The sequence below is a fragment of the Theropithecus gelada genome, chromosome 14, assembly GCF_003255815.1.
Source record: "Theropithecus gelada isolate Dixy chromosome 14, Tgel_1.0, whole genome shotgun sequence".
Taxonomy (NCBI): Eukaryota; Metazoa; Chordata; class Mammalia; order Primates; family Cercopithecidae; genus Theropithecus; species Theropithecus gelada.
Window position 1 is genome coordinate 66875929 of NC_037682.1, and position 24148 is coordinate 66900076.

General features: G+C 42.1%; 1 protein-coding gene across 4 annotated transcripts in view; it reads right to left on the reverse strand.

Annotated features, from left to right (window-relative positions):
* The window catches only part of XRRA1 (X-ray radiation resistance associated 1), a 118539-nt gene that overhangs the window by 93299 nt on the left and 1092 nt on the right, over positions 1 to 24148 (reverse strand). For 2 of the 4 annotated variants that reach the window (XM_025357370.1, XM_025357366.1), the window contains exons 2-7: positions 20430 to 20497; positions 15073 to 15170; positions 11199 to 11383; positions 8136 to 8183; positions 4449 to 4521; positions 1480 to 1577 (exon numbers count right to left, since the gene is read on the reverse strand). In XM_025357370.1, coding sequence (XP_025213155.1) covers positions 1480 to 1577; positions 4449 to 4521; positions 8136 to 8183; positions 11199 to 11383; positions 15073 to 15166 — 498 coding nt within the window. In that variant the 5' untranslated portion in view covers positions 15167 to 15170; positions 20430 to 20497. Of the gene's footprint in view, positions 1 to 1479; positions 1578 to 4448; positions 4522 to 8111; positions 8184 to 11198; positions 11384 to 15072; positions 15171 to 20429; positions 20498 to 24148 lie in introns of all 4 variants that reach the window. The other 2 variants (XM_025357369.1, XM_025357368.1) reach the window with 1 other exon arrangement.

Sequence of the window (24148 nt, forward strand, 5' to 3'; positions counted from 1 at the left end):
AAAGTAGAACAAATAAATGGAAATTCTTAAGAAGCTCCCAGGCTAAAAGGTCAGGGACATGGCTCCCTGTATCTCTAGACCATCTGAAACCTGTTTCCTTCTGTCTATTCCAAAATCTACTATTAAATAGTTATTAACACAGAAAAAAAATGCACCGGTTGTTGTAAACTTTCTATTTTATTCGACTTTCAAGAGCTTTGCTTCCTGGACAAGTGTGAGGACTACTTTTGTCCCAAATCATAGTAAATTACTGTTATCTTCAATATGACTTGAGACCATGGAGAGAAGGTTCCACTACAGTCAGCAGAATATGCTTTAAAAATGCAAAGACATATAATCCAATTTAAGAAGATGGCTATTCCAAGAGCTTAAAACCTTTTAAAGCTTTGGCATATGAAGGCCATCAACTCTGAAAAACTCACTCTTGTAGAAGGTTCCCCTCACTGACAACAACAGGTTAAGTGAGGCTTTTGTGAAGAATGGCTGACCTTTGATGTTTGCTGATGAAATCATTTAAGTTAATAGCTCTTTGGGGTCGACCTCAAGGTTCATGATGTGCAGACATTTTGCTGAGATTTGACTCTGAAACACTTCTACTCCAGCATGTGGAGAAGAGTCTATTACTCAGTGAGCGAGCATGGCCAGATGCCCAGCCCCACACGTGGCTCCAACTCTGTTGTCCTTTACTGTCCACATATGCAGTGACTCTCAGGTAGTGACAAAGCTTTGTTCCTTTGTAAAAAGTGACCCACAAGTCTTCATGAAAGCTGAAGAAGTAATCAACTTGAACTATGAGGACATGTGCAGAAAATGCATGGCTATGGGAAAATGTAGGAGAAAACCAAGAATGCAAACAAAATTTTCTGTATTTTCTAATTTGGGGTTTGAAGAACAGCTGTGAATGTACAAATGTTCAAGACTCTGTTGCTGATGCCATTGAATCCCTATTCATACTCATCTCCGAGGTTACGGACTAAGCCTATAGCCTGCTCTATCCCAGCCACTGAGACTGATTCAGCTCACTTAGACCACAAGGAGACTCTGGAATGAGTCTATAATATCTCTAGTTGAGCCGATCCAATCTGCTGCACCTAGCTCTTAAGCTCCATGGCTCCTCAACCCCCACTAGATCCAGATCTCCCCTCAAAACTCTCCCTCCTATAATATTCTGTTTTTAAAACTTTTCCGCACAGACTCCCTTGGACATGACCTTTGGCATTTATTTTCCAGGACCATGCACCATCGTTAAGTCTTTGGTATCAACTATTTGCTGCCACTTCTACCGTCACCACTACCTCCATCACTATCACTGCCCTTACAACCCCCACCCCCACCTTCCCTGGAGGCCAGCAATGAAGCAAGGGCCTGGCTGTACAGGCCCAGCAAGCCCCTTCCCAACAGTTATAATCAGTAAAGCTCTCTACTCATTCCTTACAGGGGAACTTGGTGGGCACCAAAAACTTCCTACCTCCAACTTACTTCCAATAACTTAAAGTCTCCATATTTCACGTAGATAGTTTTGATGCCATTAAATGCGAGATCCAGTTCCTTTAGGGCTGGAAACGTGTGAAATGCCTCTACATGGGGAGGAGAAAGACAGTCTGCAGTTTGTAAAGGACTTAAGAGAAAGATATTAATAATTACCATTTACTGTGTTCCTACTGGGTTAGGCCAGGCACTGTATAAGGTACTCTTCATACATGGCCTCTAAATCTCCAACAATGCAGAAAAATAGGGATTACTACTTCCATTCTATGGCTGACTAAGCCTCAGCCAAACTAAGTGATTTGCCAGAATGAAATTGCTGGTAAGTGAAAGAGCCAAGGATTGAATCTAAGTCTGCTCAACAGCAAAGCACATTTAAAAAATTATCTTTATTAATCCTGATTACAAAAATTAAAACATAACTAAGAAAAACAGTCAAACATCATAGAAAAATAAAAAGTTCTGTTTAATCCCAACATCCAGAGACAAGTATTAAAAGTTGCATATATAGCACTCAACTTTTTCTCATGTATATATCAAAATACACACACATACCTCTTTTAACAAAAATAGAGTCATTCTGTACACATTGTACTGACTTGCTTTTTCCCTTAACAATGTAACTTAAAGATTATTTCATGTCAAAACATATAGATATGCCTACTGTCTCTTGATGTTTTACTGTATAGATATATGCTAGTTTACTAATCCATTTCCCTATTAATAGCCTTTAGGCTATATGAATAAAAGGTAAGGAACTATATGAATAAAAGTTTCTCTCTCTGAATGAGAACTGAACTTTTTCTAGCCCTGTTCCTCTGGTAACCTGAAACCAATGGTATAGTAACTGCATTTCCAGGCAGTATCACTTGTGGTAAAAATCACCCTAGGTTGGTAAATTACATCTGGGCTAGGAGAAACTGTAAATGAATGATAGACGCCTGAAAGGGGCACCATAATTTGGGGCTTCCCTATGTGTAGTGATTCCTATAATTGGACATATCCTTTGCAGAAACTCTAGGAGCTATGCCTATAAGTGTTTCAATGTATATTGGCTCCTGTGGCGAATGAGATTTCTAAGCCAGGGTGGCTTTTGCATCCACCCAATGACAGTTTCACTGTCTTGTACCCGAGCTGACACTGGGGGTCGGGAGGAGGGGCACAAAGAATGCCTCATGGATGGCTTTGGGAACTCCACTGAAGAGAAACTCCTGATGCTGGCAGTACTGGCATTCTGTGTGGAATTACTTAGAGCCTTCTAAGTGAACCTGATGTTAAATATAGCCCATGGTAGTCTTGTAAGTCAGAATGTTCAGTAGAACCTAATAAAGGCTGCTTTGTGAGTATTTCTGGATGTTTCCAATGAGCAGCCTTGTACGAGTGTGTTTCTACAGAATAATTTCCTGGAAGTAAAGCTACTAGATTAAAGGCAATGACTATTTTAAATTTTAAGAAACATTACCAAATTACCTCCAAGATGTTACATCAATGACTATACTTCCACAGTTCAATGCAAGAATATCCATTTCCCTACCAATGCTGGCTGTCATCAGCCCTTTTCACTTCTGCCAATATTTGACAGGCAGAAAACAGTATCTTGATCCATTGTAATTATTAGTGAGGTTGAACATCTTTTCATATACCTATTGGCCTTTGTATTTCAAGCCCAAGCTCCTGACAGAACACCCTGTCTCCTAAAGGGCAGGACCTCATCATATGCTTCTTTGAAAACAATCTTCAAACTCAGTGCAACAAAACTGAACTTATCCTATTTCCCTCTGACCTGCCTTTTCTCTAGTGTGCTGTGCCCTGTCTCAGTGAAATGCCCCCTTGATTCCTCCCTCTCCTTACATCCCTATCAGTCTATCAGTTACCAAGTCCTGTGGTTTCTACTCCTTCTAAACCAATCTTAATCTCTCTCTCTCTCTCTCTCTCTCTCTCTCTCTCTCTTTCTCTCTTTTTCTCAATCCTCTGCATGCTTCTTGTCATAATCCTGGCTCAGGCCTCATCTCCACTCCCCTAAAAACCTGAAATAATCTCCCAGGTTTCCTGGCCTCCATCTTCTTCTTATCTTATAATCCACTCTCCTCACAACTGCCACTGAGCTTCTCTATTTAAAACCCTTCCAAGGCTCTCTTTCGCCTGTAGCACTAAGTCCAATTCACTCCTGGTCCTTGATAATCCAGTCACTGCCAATCTCTCTAGTTTCATTTGTCCCCCACATGCTTCCCTGGCAAACATACAAAACCTCTTCAGTCTTCCTGATCAGGTGCTGCCATTCCACATCTGCTCCAGCAGCCAGAAATGCCTTCTTACCTTCTAGTTCCTGAATCACTCCTATTCATTTTTTTGGTCTCAGCTTAGGTGCTCCTCTTCTCAGAAGTTCCTCCTGACACTCTGGCCTGGCTTGAAGTCCCACATATATGCTTGCATAATATTTCCTGATTCTCTCTTTCACTGCTCTCCCCTCATTCTGCTCTAACTATCTGTATCTGAGTCCATCTCTCTCACCAGACCACGAGCTCACCAGAGCAGGACTGGATGCACTCATTTCTAAAAGCCAAATATTCACATAGTCCTAATACCCAGCAGGGGTCGCTGTGGATTTGCTGAATAACAGAAGGCTTTATGCTCACACAGGAGCACTTTACAGGCTTAGAAACATTTTTATACACCCATCTCATATGAGCCTGCGAGGTATCCTGCAATGGGAGGAAAAAAAGAAGGGAATTACCCCCATTGACAGATAGAAAAGTAGCAGATCACAGAAAAATGTTCTAAGTAGGTAGCGCCAGAGCAGGACTGGAATCGAGGTCTTTATGCTCTCCAGGACCCAGCCTATTGTACCCCAAAAAAGAGATGTGCGGCCAATCATGGATGGATAGATAGACAAATCCTCAGACATGTGAATGGCTGTGCTGGCTAAGAGGAGGAAGAGAGCTTTCAAGAAAGAAAAAGCTTACCTAGAGGCAGCAGGTTTTCTGAGGCATTGATATAAATCACAGAATGAAAATGCTTGAAGTCATTTTCCTTAGCCTGTAGGAAAGCATTTCAGGAAAAAAAAAAAAAAAAAAAAAATCGACAAGATTAGTTCCCTGCCTAAAAGCCTTGCTGAAGCTTCAGGGCCACTGTCAGAAGGAACAAACACCTAAAGGAATAAGGGACATCCTTAGCACAAGAGCAGCCACTTGAGTGCTGTAAGCGTTTTCCTGTTTTTTTTCCACTATGAAACATTTCAAATGTACAGAAAAGTATACTGAATGACACTCTGAAGACCCATATCACCACTATCCAGATGTATGTATTTAATACAGCTGAATATTTTTGTGTCTTTGCTTTAAATTTCCTTAAAGAAAATATTATATAGGGTGAACCACCACCATTACCACCCCGTCCATGTATCCCCTCACTAATCCCATAACAGCTATCCTGAATTGGAGACTATCATTCCCATAGTTGGTAGTTTTTGTTTGTTTGCTTGTTTGTTTGTTTTTGAGACAGGGTCTCACTTCCATTGCCCAGACTGGAGTGCAGTGACACAATCTGGGCTCACTCCAGCCTTGACTTCCCCAGCTTGGGTGATCCTTCCACCTCAGCCTCTTGAGTTGCTAGGACTGCAGGCACACGCCACCAAGACTGGCTATTCTTTTTTGTATTTTTAGCTGAGATGGGGTTTTGCCATGATTTCCAGGCTGGTCTCGAACTCCTAGGCTCAAGTGATCCACCCGCCTCAGCCAAAAAAAAGAGAAACCCAGTAGAAAAATAGACAATAGATAAATATGTTAGTATACAGAAGAGGAACTTGAAAGGCCATGAAATACAGGAAAAGATATTCAGCCTCATAAGTAATCAGGAAAATGCAGTGCCTTTTTACAATAATCACTTTTCCCAAAGTGCTAGGATTACAGGTGTGAGCCACTGCACCCAGCTCCCATATGTTTTTTATACTTATATTACACATGTGTGTGTATCTATCAACTATATATAATGTTAGATACAGATAGTAAAACTTTACATTAAATGCAATAATATTGTAGGTATCATTCTGCAACCTGCCTTTTCACTCAACACTGTTTTTGAGATTTACCTGTGTCGATACATGCAGCTTTTGAAATTTACATATGTTGACAGATGTGGTTCTAGTTCGGTCTTTTTTTTTTTTTTTCTTTTCTTTTGAGACAAAGTCTCACTCTGTCACTCAGGCTGGAGTGCAATGGTGCAATCTTGGCTCACTGCAACCTCACCTCCTGGGTTCAAGCAATTCTCCGGCCTCAGCCTCCCAAGTAGGTGGGATTACAGGTGTCTGCCACCATGCCCGGCTAATTTTTGTATTTTTAGTAGGGACAAGGTTTCACCATGTTGGCCAGGCTGGTCTCAAACTCCTGACCTCAAGTGATCCTCCTACCTCAGCCTCCCAAATTGCTAGGATTACAGGCATGAGCCACCACGCCTGGCCCCAGTTCAACCATTTTAATTCCTGTACAATATTCCATTGTTTGAATATATTGCAAGTTTATTCATTCCCATTTAGTCTGTTTCCAAATTTTATTACAAACAATGATGTAATTAATATTCTAATACACACCTCCTCATCATAAGAGTTTCTTTAATGATACACTCCTATTAAGCTGTGGGGAATACACAGCTTTATGAGATGGTACCACATTGTTCTCAAAAGTAGTTAAAACAATTTATAGTCCTACCTGCAGTGTATGAGAAGTTCTATTTCTTTAAATCCTTGCAACTGGCATTATAAAACTTTAATTTTTTCCAGTCTGATTATTATAAAAAGGCACTGCATTTTCCTGATTACTTATGAGGCTGAATATCTTTTCCTATATTTGCTGGCCTTTCAAGTTCCTCTTCTGTATACTAACATATTTATCTATTGTCTATTTTTCTACTGGGTTTCTCTTTTTTCCTATTGTTTTGTAGGAGCTCTTGACATATTCTGGATCCTAATATCTTTTGGTTATATTACTTGCTAATATCTTATCCTAGCCTCAGCTTATCTTTTACCTTTGTTTATGGTAACTTTTGTTAGATAGATATTTTTAATTAAATTTCACAGACATTTTCCTTTATGGTTTAACCACAAAGCTAGCAAGCATCCACTCATCCCATGGGTCTCAGCTAAGCTACCACCCTCTCCAGGGTGTGTTTCCTGTGTAAGGCTGAGTCAGGGGCCTGTCCTCTGAGGTCATATTCAGCACTCTCGTGTTTCTCTCATTGGCTGCATTAGCTAGTCCCGTCTAACTCCATATCCATCTAAACCCAGCCTCCTCCCTCCCTACTGGACTATATGCTCCAGAGGGTAGGCAGTGTCTGAGCCACCTCTATACCCTCCAGCAAATAGCACAGAGACACACCAGGCCTCAGTAATGTTTGGTGAGCAGGTGAGTGAATAAGTAAAAGAAGAACAGATGGTATCCAATGAGAGGACTGAGCTTTGGCCAGCCATGTTGTAGCCCTCACAAGCTGAATTGACAGAGACCTCTGAAATCTTCTTCTACGACTTTGTCTCACTGTTACATGTGACCTATATATTATAATCTCCAGGACCATGTGCTGGCCTAGAATGGACGGCCTCTTAGCCACAAGATGAATATATTTCTATGGCTAACCTGTCCCTAAGTAACTCGATTCTGAAAACATGAGTACTAAATGAAGTGAAGCAGAACCCTGTTAAAGGAGCAGTCTGCTCTACCACAAACTTGGCCATTCTGTGGGTTAGAGCCTCTACTCTATGGTTTATACAAGTAATCTCTCTTGGTATGCCACGAAAGCCTACATGCCAAAGATGTATGTTATAATATCCCGTATACACACTGGCTAATGGTGGGTAACAAATATGGCTCCAAGCTGCCTATAAGCCAACACAAAGAAAGAAACATGATTCATTGCATGAGTCACAGCACCTGTAAGTTAGGAATGAACTAGCTTCTTGGGAAAACCATTACAATCCCTGGCATTGAAACTTAAGAAATGTCTTTTGTAGGCTCTTGTGATGGGAACTCAGTGTCACACAATGAATTATGTACCCACAAAATTACATGGCAAATTCGAAACCAGTTTCATAAGGCAATTTTCTTTTTTTTTTTGAGACAGAGTCTCACTCTGTCACCCAGGCTAGAGTGCACCGGCACGATCTTGGCTCACTGCAACCTCCGCCTCCGGGATTCAAGCAATTCTCTGCCCCAGCCTCCCGAGTAGCTGAGATTACAGGCACCCACCACCATGCCCAGCTAATTTTTTGTATTTTTAGTAGAGATGGGGTTTCACCATCTTGGCCAGGCTGGTCTTGAGCTCCTGACCTCATGATCCACCTGCCTCAGCCTCCCAAAGTGCTGGGATTACAGATGTGAGCCACTGTGCCTGGCCCGTAAGGCAACTTTCTTTAATTCATGTCAAATGGGACAAGGACAATATAAAATTTGTAGCAAAAGTTTGTGTCTGAATATTGTTTCTACCCAATAAATCCTTGTCTGACCCTCCTCTCCCTCCTTCTATGTGACCAGATTTCCAGTCCCTATGGACTCTGGAGGTGCAAGAGACAAACCACAACAGACAGGTACACCATCTCAAGTCTGGCTCACCCCAATCACATCTTTGCTGGCAGACCTCACCTTGGAGAACTTCAGGCCACTGACATTAACAGTGCACAGATCTGATGGCTTCCTCACACAGTGGTGCTTTAGCTGGAACATAATACAAAGAGTTGGCTCTTAAGGCCCCTACAAAGTTTAATCTATTATCGTTCAGCCTTCTCTTTTTGGGCAATCTTTTGTACTTGTCATAATTTGTTTGCTTGTTCATTCATTCATTCATTATTCATCCATTCATTCACCAAATATTTACCAAACACTAAATTGGGCCATATGCTTTGCTGAATACATTAACAAACTTCCTTCTAATCCTAACTAAGCCCTTTGACATAAGTAAGATTATCTCCCCTTTTTAATGAGAAAAACAAGGTTAAAAGAGGTAATGTGCCTTGCCAAAAAATGGTACCACAGTTAGCAAGTGACAGATCTTACTAATCCAAATTTGTAATCACTAAACTCTACACACTTTTGACTACCATATGTCACCTGACATAATTTAAAAGTTAGAGGTAAATTTTAGCTTTGGAGCTTCCATTTATATTTAATCAAACCTCATTCTTTTTTTGCTAATTATTTATTTATGGTACCCACTATGTTTAGGCACTAAAAGGCATTGGGAAGACAATGAAGAAAAAGCAGAGACATTCCATAACCTCATAGAGCTTACAGTGTCATGGGAAGCCAAGTAGCAAGTATGTATTTATAAATATGATAAATATTTTAAAGGAGAAATTCAAGATGCTATAAGAGATATAACAGGAGGTCCTAACCTCAGTCTGAATGAGGAAATATTTACTTGAGGAAGTAATATTTCAGAGACCTAAGAGCTAAATAGGTCTCATGAAAGTGGGTAGTAGGGATTATGAAGTCTACCAAGGCAGGAAAAAGCAAGGTGCTTCTGAGAGGATGAAAAACAAGATAAGGTTAGTGAGATGGCCATTAGATCATGAGTCCACGCTGGCTCTACAAAGGAGCGTGGATTTTATCCTACAACAAATGGAAAGCAGATTTTTAGTAGGGGGCTGATAGTAATTTTATAAAAATTGTAACGTCAGCTACACATAGACATATCAGATTACATCACGTAGATGAGAAGACAGGAGAGGAAGGGGAAAGACCAATGTACCAGATTGGTTAATTACTTTCCTAATAACCACTACTCCTTCCTTGTTAAAGAACACCGGTGTTATTCACATTTCTCCAAATGGAATGTTCTTAAGCCACAGCTCCAGGCAGTAAGTCTTGATCTGTATAAACCAATCATGGAGGTCTCATTCCCCTAACTCATAACTGTTTGGGCATGTGACATAGGTCTAGATAATGAGATGCTGGTTGCTTGGTGTTGCGGAGGGGGACCGGTTTTGGAAAGCATTTTCTTACTTCTGAAAAGACATTAGACAGTAACAATCCCTTCTGAAAAGACATTAGACAGTAGCAATCCCTTCTCTACTTCAGGATGTTATCTTCTGTATGTGATGACCAGAATTGCTGCAGCCATCTCAGGATCATGAAGGCAATCAGTCCAAGAGGACAAGGTAACATGTAAAATGGCACAGTAGAAAGACAGAAGGAACCCAAGCCTTGCAAGACATCATTAATCCAGTAAACTAATCTACCCTAAACAACGCCTCTGGCTTTTTAGGTGAAATAAAAGCATCCTAATTGGCTCACAACAGATAGAAAACGTTTGAATTAGTCCAATAAGAGATGATGGTGGCCCAGATGAGGGTCATGACAGTCGAGACAAGAAAACAGATTTGAAAACTATTTTGTAAAAGTGCCAGGACTTGGTAAAAGTTGGGGTGGGGACAGTGTGGGAGAGGCAAATGTCAAGGAAAACCTCAGGTACTGGCTTGGCGATGGGGTAGATAGTAGTGCCAACAGAGACAGTAAAGTAGCTACTGGAAAAGAGATCTGTTTTGGGATTTGGAGTAGGAGCATTGGTGCTGTAATTCAACTGTCAATGAAACATTCAAGTGGAACCATCCAATAGGCAGAGTGGATACCCCATAACTCTGAGAAACATCCCTATTGCTCCTGCCTCCCACAGTGGCAAAAGTCATATTTATTGAATGTGGGAATGTATAAGTATTTGGAAACAATGGAAGAAAAAAAGGCCACTATGGGAAGTGTTTCTGCCCCTTCTCAGTATTATTATTTCAGTCCTCCTCATTCCCAATGAGAAGTGGACATAATAATGAAACTGATTCCACAGGACTGCAAAAAGCTTATACTACCCACTTGAAGTGAGATGAAACCAACAAAGGTCTCTTTCAACATCTGATCTATGCAAACACCCATCTCTTGGGAACCACAGCAGAATCTGGAAACAAAGCAGGCAGCCAGGGAGTTCTTAGGGAGCTATAAGAACTGGACGGCACATTAATATTGATTTACAAAATACATCCTTCTTAGCAAAGCCACTGAGGCATTTCTCAGAGCAGACATGAAACTACCTGGCTGGTTTCCAACACAGCCACCCCAGTCCTCTTTGTAAAGCCTGCCCCGGGCACTAAGTAGTATCTGGTGAGCTCCCCTAGCTTTCAGCCAGACACTAAAGTCAAAGGACAAAGGCTGTGGGAGAGCAGGATCTCCCCAGTCCCACTCGATCCTGTAGAGATCGCCCCAATGAGCAGAGCAGGACTCTCTCAACCCTACTAGGTGCTGGAATGCAATTTTCAATTGACTGTTTCCCCTGACCTGCTCCTTTGCCTCTCCAACTTAGTAAGAGTTTTTACCTCATATAATGTAAAAGTACAGGCTTTGGAGTCAGTAGACCAGAGTTCTAATCCTGGATCAGCCATTTACTAGCTGTGGAACCTCAGCCAAGGCAAATTACCTCTTGGAGCCTCAGTTTTCCCAACTGCCTAATGGCAACAACACAAAAGGGATGACAATACCTATCTTACTAGGTAGCTGTCAAGAAAGCTTCACATGTCAAGAAACTTTTGGGTCCCTTCATTATCCTGGCTGTATTCAATTTGCCAGTATCACTCTAATAGTTTGGAGTAGACTGGGGGTAGCTGTGCCAGAGCAGGGTAAATCCTTCCCTACTTCCTCCGCACCCTAGCTAATGTGCCGGCCACTCCAGGATGCATTTACTCTCACCAGAAAAGCCTGGTCCAGGATACGTCCAGGAAGGTCCACCTGATTTTCCCGCCGAGACCCTTTCTTCCCCCTGAACTCAAAAGAAGTCACCTTCAGGCTTTCCCGACGTTCAGCTTGTGCTCCAACCAAACCCCTGGGCTTCTTCTTGAGGTTACCTTTCTGAACCACTAACCAGTGTCCTTGGCCTGTTGAGAAAATTAGAACAGTGAAAAGGGGAAAACTCCAAAGTTACAACGAGTGCAATTATAGACTTTGTTTATAATACTAAAACCCAAACTAGCTCCTGATTACCTAACATGCACCAGACACAGGACTGCAGCTGGGGGTAGGGGAGATATCTACTTAGGTATGTCATTTAATTGACCTCCAAACCCAGTGAAAAACATGTTATTGTCATTATTTTATAGATGAAAAGGCTGCGACAAAAGGAGGTGGAATGACTTGCCCAATTCCTTCCTTCACATTTTTATCTCCAAATTCTATTATTCCTTCAAAAACGAAGATCAAGTATTTCCTGTTCTGTGAAGTCTTCCCTTTTGCCCCTCAGTAGAGCTGATTGCTCTTTCTCATGCATTCCAGTTACTCTTCTACTGGTCATCTCTTGAGTAATGCCTAATGTGTGACCTCAATTCAAGGGTTCCATCTTCTCAAACCTCTATCAGTATACAGAAAAGATGCTGTTAGAAACTCACAATAAGAAAATGTAGGACAGTTTGCGTTAAAAAAAAAAAAAAAACCTAATAATACATGTCTACTGTAGAAAGAATTTTAAATTGTGCATAAGCAAAAAGAATATGAGGTTCACTAGTAAGCCCACCAAACAAAAATCATAACATATTTTGGAATCTGTTCTTTCTTGCACCAGCAGTTTATTTATGGCATGGTATTCATTGCAATCTGTAATTCTTTTATTTGTTCACTTATTCATTGTTTCCCTCTCTAGAGCGGAAGCTCTGGAATAGCAGGGACTTTATCTGACTCATTCATCTCAGTATTCCCAAGGCCTGCACAGAGCTTACCACATTGTGACTGTTGCTGAACAAATGACTGAATGAACTCTGTCCTATAGCCCCTGCCCACACAGTTATCCATTCCTATCTTTTCTGAGCATCTACTTTATGCTGGGAACTGGGAGTATGAGAATGAATAAAAAGGAAGCCCTAACTCAAAGGAGTCATAATAATATAATACATAACATCTTATATACAATAGTATAATAATAATAAAAGGGGTGCTGTGGGAACAAGCTTTGTGCCTCTAACCACTGGTTATCTTCTGGGAAAGCCCACTATCCCTGCCTCAGGGACTTGCCCCGGCTCATACAGCACTGCTGCCCATCCTGCTTCTTGGATGCAGTTCCTGTCCTGTATCTCATATGAGCCATTTCCCATTTCCATTATGGGACTGATACTCCATGTACCCCATTTCCCAGGGCTGCCCTCATCTGGGGCATGGACTTTGCTTCTACTTTATCCTATCTTCATGTGCCTGACTGCTAGGGACCTCAGCCTGAGTTGGTGCCAAAATCCCTAACAAGACCAGAAAGGAAGGCTCAGAGCATGTCAGGAGATCAACAGGAGAAAAAAGAAACTATGTAAATATCCTGTTTCTCATCATACTTTTACTCACTTATTCTAGTATCCATGATGGTTAATTTTATGCATCAACTTTGCTAAGCTATAATATGCAGTTATTCAATCAAACACTAATCTAGGTGTTGCTGTGATGGTATTTTGTAGATGTAATTAGTATTTACAATAAGCTGATGTTAAGTTAAAGAGACTATCCTTGATAATGTGGGTGCCCTCACCCAATGAATTGAAAGACATTAAGAGCAAAACAGGTTTCCTAGAGGAAGAAGAAATTTTGCTTTAACACAACAATTTCAGCTCCTCCCCAGGGGTTTCCAGCTTGCCAGCCTGCCCTACAAATTTCAGACTTGCATCCCCCACAATCACATAAAGTCAATTCCTTAAAAAAAAAAAAAAAATATGTCTACCCACCTACCTATCTCCTACTAGTCCTGTTTATCTCCTACCAGTTCTGTTTCTCTGAAGAACTCTAATGCAACATCCTATAATGGTTCTTACCTACAAAAATTATTACTGTAGTGTTTGAATAGTGACTATTTCCCTCATTCCTTCTACATTTTCTAGTTGGAATTCTACTATAAGAAAGAGCTGGCTGGGAGTGGTGGCTCATGTAATCCTAGCACTTTGGGAGGCCGAGGCAGGTGGATCACTTGCGGTCAGGAGTTCGAGACCAGCCTGGCCATCATGGTGAAACCCCATCTCTATAAAAAATACAAAAATTAGCTGGGCATGGTGGCAAGTGCCTGTAATTCCAACTACTCAGGAGGCTGGGGCAGGAGAATCACTTGAACCTGGGAGGCGAAGGTTGCAGTGAGCCAAGACTGCACCGCTGCACTCTAGCCTGGACAACAGAGAGAGACTCCATCTCAAAAAAAAGAAAAGAAAGAGCTATTTTGTTTCCCCCACATATTTACATATTCAAGTATTCATTTATATTAGTAGACTCATGAATATTTGTTGTTCCATGGTCTACAACCTAATTCCGCCATTATTTATTTCATTGCTCAAACTGTCCTACCTTTGGTGATTGGGAGCACCTTCAAGTCAGCTGTGTCCTTTCAACATGCCCCATTATTTTTCTGAGCACTTCTTTACTTCTGGCACCACAAGATACTCCAACTCAACTTGTATTTTTTCTGCCCTAGTCCTGCAAACAGCTATTTCTCCAAGAAGCCCATGCTGTTTTCATTGGAGAATGGTATTTAGAAACCAAGATGTAGATGCTACGTATGCTTTTTGCTGCTGAGGTGTCATTGCTGTCAGTGGACTGGGAAATACACATATGTACACTAGGACATATAGATATATACAACTATATTTATTTCTGTAGCTATCCATCTTTGTGTGTCTGTGTGTGTGTGTGAGAGACAGAGACAGCGAGCGAGAGAAAGAGAGAGAGACAAAGAGATAAACTATGAGTTCACACTGATAGCTCCATTTGAAGGTGTCTGATAGGTAGGTGGCCAGGGAAAGTCTCTGTGTGAAAAACAAAATCACTGTAGAGAAGCAGGAAGGACAGGCAGGAAGAGAAGGTTCTTCCAATATTCCATCTACAGAGTGACCAACAAGTTACAACATCTGGAGTAAACAAGGTGTACTTCTCCTTTGCCCTACCCTTTCAAAGCAACTAATCGAATCCAGAGAACCCATACTTAGTGTTCCACCTATAGGGTTCTTATTACAGCAATTCCCTGCTCCGGGGAATTTTTTGACTAGATAAATACTTGAAAATCTACCTAACAGAGTCAAATTTAAGCCATTTTATTTAGGAGTTTGGCAGACTATAATCACTCACCAAATAAGAAATACAGACAGGAAGACAGCTCACGAGAGGATGGGTGCTGAGGACTAGGGTAGTCAGACATGGCTTATTGGAAGAAGTAGAAGGAAAGCTGGGATTTGTGTGATGGGAAGAGTTTGGCTAACAAGAATGAGGGCTGGAACATTCAGGGCAAATAAAAAAGCTATGTGAAAAGCGAGCACCGTAGAATAGAGCATAAAGGAGGAAATGGGTTGTCGCAGAGGGTAAGAGCAGGTTAAACTCAGAATGACACAGAATGCCAGTTAAAGGAGTTAGCAATGAGAAGTCACTGAACAGAAGGGGCACTGTGGTTAAATGTGCACTTTAGAAGTCCCACGGAGGCTACTAGGACTGGAGGGGGAAGGACTGGGTACAGCAGGGAACAGTAGTGAAGGAGTTGGAGAAGAACAAGTAGGTGTGAGATGGTCTAAAGCAGGAGCTAGGTATGAGGAAAAGGTATCAACTTGAGAAGTCACCTGACCTTCCTCTGGCACGCGAAGCAGGTTTCTGGCTGGAAAGCAGTTGTTCAGGTAAGGCTTCCCATCATCCAGCTTGTAGATTCCTGAGGAGGCCATCTCCCTGAACGCCAGGCAAGGAAAGCAAGGAAGCACAAGAGTGAAAAGACACAGCGGAGCACTCTTACTCCAGTGCAGCTCGTGAGCCCACCAGGACCACCACACCCTGCACACACCCTGCTCTGACACCTGGAGGCCCCACTGCCCTTGCTTCAGAAATGGGCTGGCTGTTTATATGAAGAGGGAAACAAGACCCTGGGTTTTTCAGTTAAAATAAATCCTAACCCAATGGAACCCTAGAAAGAACATGATCCTCGGGCTTAGACAGACTTGGTTCGAATCCTGGCTCTGTCTTTCCTTGCTCTGTGACTGGGCAAGTTACTCTACTCCTCCGAACTTCAGTTTCCTCACCTGCAAAATGGGGGTTATAATACCTACCTTAAAAGACAAATAAGTGAGAAAGACAGTGCCTGATACATATTAAGTCTCTGCTAGATGTTTTCTTTGTTTTAACAGAGTTCGGAGAAGAAGGAGCTCACATTTTAGAGACAATAGTGTACAAATAATGAGACTTCAACTGGATAAATAGTATTTGAGGGATGAATTGAGTTTTCTGATAGACAGAAGGATAAACATTCCAAACAGTAAGGGCCACAGGAGGGCATAGTTGTGCACAGTAAAGAAACAATGTGACCCAAGAAGGAGAGGGATGTATGCTTGGTAGTCTTGAACAATAAAGTTGGATAGGAAGGATGGTGCCTGCTCCTGAAGGGCTTGGGGTACCAGGCTAGGAGCTCAGGCTTCATCTTGTAGGTGACTGGGAGCCATGGATAATTTCTGAGCTGGACAGAACCATAATCCAAGCTGTGCTTTAGAAAGAGAGATCTGACAAAAATAGTAGTAGATGAAAGCAGCACCCAGTGGCAACTGGGATTGCAGTTAGGGGAGTATTGCAGCAACCCAGGGATAAGCTGATGAGAGTTCATGTTAATAAACTAAAGAATTAAAAAAAGAAGGATGGACAGAAAAAAAGAAATGAGAAAGGAAGGAACAGAAAAGAAAAAGAGGAGCAAGACCAATTAGAAGTATGAGCATTTCATGTGTGGACACAGCCTAGGCAACACAGTGAGACCCTGTCTCTACAAAAAATTTAAAAAATTAGCCAGCATGGTGGTACATGCCTGTGGTCCCAGCTACTCAGGAGGCTGAAGTGGGAGGATCGCTTAAGCCCAGGAGTCCAGGCTGCGGTGAGCCGTGACCATGCCTGGGTGACAGTGAGACCTCATATTAAAAAAAAAAAAAAAATGTGAGGACAAAGGAGGACAAGGCCCTGGAGGATCCACAAAAGAAAATAATTTTAGAGAAGTAGGAGAACTGGGAGGTGGAGAGTGGGAGCTGCCAGGTAAGCCAAGGTAAGAGAAAACTCTATGAAAGAGGTAGGGAAGTCAGGCAAGGTGAGGACCGAAAATAGGCCATGAGAAAGTAGGAGGTCAGTTTCGGAAGAAGGGTGGAGTTAAAGTCTGACTTTACGCATGAAAGAGTGAATGGAAGGCGAGGGAATACAAAAAGTGAATATAAGCAAGTTTTTCAAGAAGCTTGATTGTGAAAAGGAGGAGAAAAGCAAGACAGCAGTGAGATGGAAGGTAAAATTGAGAGATGGGTGAATATCAGGGCCAGTGCTGGGGGAAGGTGCCTAAGGAACACCTAGGGGAACATGTGCTCTCTCTCAGAGTTGTGCAAATGCAGTGTCAGCACTTGGCCTCCACCCTAGTCCTAGCCCTGGCGGACAGAGTCACTACCGAGAATAAATTCCAGAAGCTCATTGCATGGGTTCAGATCCTAGCTATGCCACTTACTAGCTCTGTGGCCTTGAGCAAGTTACTTTTCTATGCCTTGGCTTTTTCCTCTGTGAAATGTAGACAATAAGTGCACCTACTTCATAGGGCTGTTTTGATGATTACAGGAGAAAATGCCTTAGTATCTGGCACATGGCTAACTCATGCTGCTCATTTTCCATTACTATGCTATTAACAGGATGAGAAAGGCTTGACTACATCTGTAGCCTGAGAGGAAGGAGCCAGTAGGGGAGGAAAGACTGACAATGCAGGAGAGAGATGGGCAGACCTGCAAAGCCATCCCTGAGAAGGCAAGAAGAAGGGCACTCAGCATCCAGGGAAGGGGTTCCCTCACTGAGGATGAGAGAGGGCAGGCTCCCTCAGGGACAGTCGTGATGGGAGACAGATCTCAAATATCCCGAGTGTTCCATTTCCCTAACACCTAGAGAATAAAAAGAGCACAAAAGAAATAACCTTCCATTTTCTATCTGCTATGGGGTGGCTCCCAGAGACTCACCAATACCAATTTACAGTGAGTCAGAAATTCTTTAGGGGTGTGTGTGTGTGTGTGCATGCCCGTGCATGCATGCACATGCAAAAAAGTTGGAAAGAGAATATAGTTCTGACTAGGGTATGACTCAGTCTTTTCTTCATCAAATTATTATTCTCTTCAGAGAAACAGGCATAAAAACGGTTCCTCAAAGGAATAGATAGCCCTAATCACAACTGCACTTACCATTTGTCATTCACAGATTGTTCACCACAGTCTGATGTCAAACCTTGGAAAAACCTACATTTTACCCAGGACTTGCAAACACAAATGGTTACAGGAGTTGGGCAGGCCATGTGAGTGAGTGAAGAAAGCTGGAGGCGAGGGGAAGAAAGTAGAAGGAGGGTGTGTGTGTGTCACAGAGAGAGAGAGAGTGCACATTCTCATAGAGGCAGCAACTAGTCAGCTCTTACCAATTGCTGCCATACAGAAACCTAAGTCATCGTTGCCAGATCTTCACATTTTTTTCAAGGAAAGTCTGCCTTATATATGAAACCTCCTATTTGAGGGTTGGCAACTAATTTGCCATTTTAAAACAATGTGCAGGCCAAACCAAACACCTGAGAGCCAGATTCAACTCCAGGCTACATTTGTTTTTTCTGATTGATCTTCTTTTTTTTTCTTTTGAGACAGCATCTCACTTTGTCACCCAGGCTACAGTACAGTGGCACAATCACGGCTCATTGTAGCCTCAACCTCCTGGGCTCAAACAATCCTTCTACCTCAGTCTCCTGAATAGCTGGGACTATAGGCACACGCCACCATGCCTGGCTAATTTTCGTATTTTTTGTATGTTTCACCATATTGCCCAGACTGGTCTCAAACTCCTGGGCTCAAGCCATCCACCCACCTTGGCCTCCCAAAGTGCTGAGACTACAGGCATGAGCCAACACACCTAGCCTGATCTTCTATTTTCATGGTGTGGAAATTTAAACAGTAAGTCCCATTCAATAAAACAGACTCCGACTACTGGGATTTTCAAATTCAGTAACACACATTTCCTTTTGTCTTGAAGATGCACAGCACCACTTAATGCAACGTGAACATACTAGTCCCAGCTCCTCTTTTCTTATCCCATACATCTAACAGGTCACTGAGTCATGACAATTTGAGCTCAGAAATACTGTTCCAGTGGTCTATTTTTCTCCATCTCTACTGTTTTCATTAAATCATTCATCATCTCCCACCTAGAATAGTACAACAGTTTTCTGACTGGGTTCCCACTAGACATGAAGGCCAGATGCCTAAGCCTGTTCTTGAAAGTCCTTGGAGTCCTATGTCCTAACCTTTCCAGCTCCAGTTAGTTTTACCCATTCAGGCTCACAGTGTCATCTTCCACTCCCAAAACAGATCATTCACATGTAGCCCTCCCTGCCTCTGTTCTTGGTGTTCCTTCAGCCTAAAACCCCCTTCTCCATCTTGTTCACCTGGTTGACCTCATCCTTTATGATTCAGCTCCAAGACCACCTCAAAGATTAAGTTTCTTTAACCTCAAGCTCTTAAAATTTGTCCTTAAAGGGATCTAGGCATTTCCAAATATGTGCTGAGATAGATTCATGCAATTTGAGGTAGTAGAGATTGGGGAACCTGCAAGCCGCTGGCCAGGGGAAGGGAGGCCACAAAAAGTATGTGAGATGAGACCACAATTCAAAGGGTCTGGGAAGAGTTCAATTAAAAAAAAAAAAAAAAAAAAAAAAGCAATGCGGAAAGCTCAGATTGGGGCATGCTGAGAGAAGGTTTCCTGGCAGTGACAAATATTCTATGAATACAGAGTGGTGCAATAGGAAGGGAAACAACTTTTAAATTTGACTCTAGTTTCTACTATCAAGCTGAGTGACCATGGGTAAATAACTTTACCTCTTTGTGCCTCAGATTCCTCACATGTAAAATGACGATAAAAATTCTGTGCCTCCGAGAATTGCAGTAAGAAATAAATTAGGTAATAATGGACAGAATGGATAGAAAAAAAGCATCTTTCTAGACTCCACCCAGATGCCAACCCTTCCACAAAGCCCTCACTGAACCTGCCAGTGGAAATAACTGCTGCTTTTGCTAAGCTGTAAAGTCTTTCATCAGTATTAATTGCATGGCCCGACCTCATAAGATTACTAACGATCATGAAGGGGTACCTTCAATGGACTATGGATTTCCAAGTCTGGAAACACATCTACTTCACTGTCTCTCTTCCACCCTTGGGACTTAGCTCATAGGAAGCACGCAATAGACGTGTGAGCCAAGTGAAGGATATGATGGCACTCCTAGGACCAAGATATATATACATATATCTGCTACACACACACCCCGTCAATTAGACTCTAAAACCTTCCTAGGAAAGGGCAATATCAGTGGTAGTCATCAATTTATTCCTAACAAAGCACCTAACATAACAGATTCCATAAATATTTGTGGAATAAATGAATGAATGTTGGTATCTCCGTTGGTCCAACACAGGGCACTATAAGTTTCCTGATCCCTGTCTTCCCTGCAAAGGGTTGGAAGCTCTTGTTATGTGTTCCTACAACACTGCATACTTCGCCTAATATAGTACTTACGACTTTATTATAATTGTTTGCTCTCCCCTCATCAACTTCTCACCTGCTGTGGGGCCTATAATTACCTTATTCAGCTGTGTAATCCCAGCATGTAGTATAGAGCCTACAACTCACTAAAAATATGTTTGGAAGATTAATGGACAGATGGATGGATGGAGACAAATTTATATTCAGTCAATATGTCTTTCAGGAACTCGCTCTCATGACCAATCACACACATCTGCTAGAGAGGTAAATGAAGGAATGAATGAGTAAATTGCTGGCTGGAAAACGTTAGATATGATGTAATTTGCCGGCTGGAAAATGTTAGGTATGATGGCTGTCGGAGAAGACGTCAGTAACTTAAAGAATATGGTGACCTGGTTTCAGGTCTCCAGAGTACTTACTTGATCTTTGACTTTGGGAATGTCCCCTTGACTTCCTTCTTTTTTTGTTTCTTCACTTGTTTCTTTGCCTGTAGAGTAAATATTACATTCCTTTTTAGCCTGCTATTCACAGCTCTTGAACTTTCTCATTAATTATATTCTACTGTGAGTCTTCTACTCCAAAATTTGTCTTGCCTTTAGTCCTTGCCCGTAGGACTAAAGATCCAAGAAATAGATAGATAGAGATACAGAGATGGAGACAAAGACAAGACATAGATGGGAAGGTGGTATAGGAGAATATAATCATGATAGTGGGGTATGGCTGGAGTGCTTAAATCAGACACATGAAGCACAAATCTCAGAGGAAGGGATCGTTTACATGATTATTTACACAAAATAAATTTCTGCCAGATAAAAATAGTAAAGTCAAAGTTGAAAGATAAGACACAGTCTGGGAAAAGATATTGCCATACATAATAATACAAAAGATGACTCACACTCAAGCTTATAGGAGGCATGCAGACCTGGATGCTATCGTAGAAATTCCAGTTCCTTATTAGGAATATTAGGTGAGAAGGTGTGGATCTACAACTAATGGGCCAAGAAGGGCACATAACCCCTAGGTTACATTATCTAAGACAAGTAAGAACTTTATACAGTAGAAAAAAAAGTCAAAGTTCCAGACTTGGAGGCTGACTTCCTGGTTAGCTTTAGTCACCTCTGGTCTCTATTTCAAACTTGACACAACTAATGCCAATCTGCCTGTAGTGCTTCCTCCAAAACAAACATTCTCTCATTCTCTCTTTCTCCCTGTCTCCCTGTCTCTCTCTCTCTCTCTCTCTCTCTCTCTCACACACACACACACACACACGCAGTAACGCATATTTTTGCTTGTTCCATTCCTTTGGCCTATCACATTTCCGCCCCTCTTCCTTGCCTGGCTACATACAGATTAGCTTTTCTGTATCTCCCTCTCCTTAGGTTGAGTCTCCTCAGGTCCACTTTTTTTTTCCTTTTTTCTTGAGACAAGGTCTCACTCTGTTACCCAGGCTGGAGTGCAGTGGCATGATCTCAGCTCACTGCAACCTCCACCTCCCAGACTCAAGCAATCCTTCCACCTTAGCCTCCCAAGTAGCTGGACCACAGATGTGTGCTACCATGCCCAGCTAAATTTCTGTATTTTTGATAGAGATGGGTTTTCACCATGTTGCCCAGGCTGCCTCAAACTCCCAACTCAGCCTCCCAAAGTGTTGGGATTACACGCGTGAGCCCCCTTGTCCAGCCATCAAGCCCACTTCTTAATGGAGGCACTAACATGGTTGGGCTTTGTGTCCCCACCCAAATTTCATCTTGAATTGTAACCACCCGTAATCTCCATAATCCCCACGTGTTGAGGGAGAGACCTGGTAGGAAGTGACTGGATCATGGAGGTGGTCCCTTATGCTGTTCTCATGATAGTGAGTGAGCTCTCACAAGATCTGATGGGTTTATAACTGTCTGACCATTCCTCCTTCATACTCTTGCCCTCTCTTGCTTGCCACCATGTAAGACCTGCCTCTTCCCTTTCTGCCATGATTGTAAATTTCCTGAGGCCTCTCCAGCCATACGGAACTGTGAGTTTGTTGCAGGAAGTCAGGGACCCCTGAACCGAGGGACTGGCTGAGGCCATGATAGAAGAACATAAATTGTGAAGATTTCATGGACATTTATTAGTTCCCCAAATGAATACTTTTATAATTTCTTATGGCTGTCTTTACTGCAATCTCTGAACATAAATTGTGAAGATTTCATGGACACTTATCACTTCCCCAATCAACACCCTTGTGATTTCCTATGCCTGTCTTTAATCTCTTAATCCTGTCATCTTCATAAGCTGAGGAGGATGTATGTCGCCTCAGGACCCTGTGATGATTGTGTTAACTGCACAAATTGTAGAGCATATGCGTTTGAACAAGATGAAATCTGGGCACCTTGAAAAAAGAACAGAATGACAGCAATGTTCAGGGAACAAGGGAGATAACTTTAAACTCTGACTGCCTGTGAGCCGGGCGGAACAGAGCCATATTTCTCTTCTTTCAAAAGCAAATAGGAGAACTATCCCTTAATTCTTTTTCTAAGCAAGGAACATCCCTGAGAAAGAGAATGCGTCCCTGAGGGGAGGCCTCTAAAATGGCCGCTTTGGGGACGGCTGTCTTTTACGATAGTAGACAAAGGGATGAAATAAGCCCTGGTCTCCCATAGCACTCCCAGGCTTATTAGGACGAGGAAATTCCCGCCTAATAAAGTTTGGTCAGACCGGTTGTCTGCTCTCAAACCCTGTCTCCTGATAAACATGTTATCAATGACAATGCATGCCCAAAACTTCATTAACAATTTTAATTTTGCCCCGTCCTGTGGTCCTGTGATCTCGCCCTGCCTCCATTTGCTTTGTGATATTTTATTACTTTGTGAAGTATGTGATCTCTGTGACCTACACCCTATTCGTACACTCCCTCCCCTTTTGAAAATTGCTAATAAAAAACTTGCTGGTTTTACGGCTCAGGGAGCATCACAGAATCTGCCGACATGTGATGTCTCCCCCGGACACCCAGTTTTAAAATTTCTCTCTTTTGTACTCTTTGCCTTTATTTCTCAGACCAGTCAATACTTAGGGAAATAGAAAAGAACCCATGTTGAATCAATTAAACCTCTTTCCTTTATAAATTACCCAGTCTTGGGCAGTTCTTTATAGCAGTGTGAAAATGGACTAATACAGGCACTATACCACACTGTATTATAATGCCTGCTTCCTTGTCTGTTCCCCACCTCACTCCCAGGCTGTGAGTATCTCCAAGATCAGGTCAGGCCTGGGTCCTACTTATCTCTTTATCCTGCATCTTACACAGGACCTGGCTTACTGAAGGAAGAGTCTCAATGAGTGTTAATTGAACTAACCCAACCCATGAACAAAATGCCACGGGAGCACTTCATGCAGTGGGTGAAGAAAGAAGAAGCAAGTATCAGGGATAGTTTCACAGGGTAGGTGACATTAGAGCTGGATCTTGAAAGATGAGAAGTTGGCCTGGCACAGTGGTTCGTACCTGTAATCCCAACACTTTGGGAGGCCGAAGCAGATGGATCACTTGAGGTCATGAATTCAAGACTAGGCTGTCCAACATGGCAAAATCCTTTCTCTACTACAAATATAAAAATTAGCCGGGCATGGTGGCGTGTGCCTGTAGTCCCAGCTACAGAGACTACAGCTTGGGACACTGAGGCACAAGAACTGCTTGAACTTAGGAGGCAGAGGTTGCAGTGAGCCAAGATCCCACCACTGCACTCCAGCCTGGGTGACAGAGTGAGACTCTGTCTCAAAAAAAAAAAAAAAAAGTGACTAGGGCAAAGGTATATCATCTCATTTTCTTTTAAATAAAAGAAAAATAAGAAGTTGTAAAAGATAAATGGCAACAAGCTACAGGGGCATCTGATTAGAGTGTCCAGGGATTGCTTCAGAGAGGTAATGAAATGTCATCTTATGTTATTGTTACATAGTGAAAATTATTTTCTTTTTAGTAATAATTTAGTTATTTACTGATAATTATTTTCTTTTCTTTCTGATCTTGGCTCACTGCAGCCTCTGCCTCCCAGATTCAAGCAATTCTCCTGCCTCAGCCTCCCAAGTAGCTGGGATTACAGGCGCCCGCTACCATGCCCAGCTAATTTTTGTATTTTTCATAGAGACGGGGTTTCACCATGTTGGC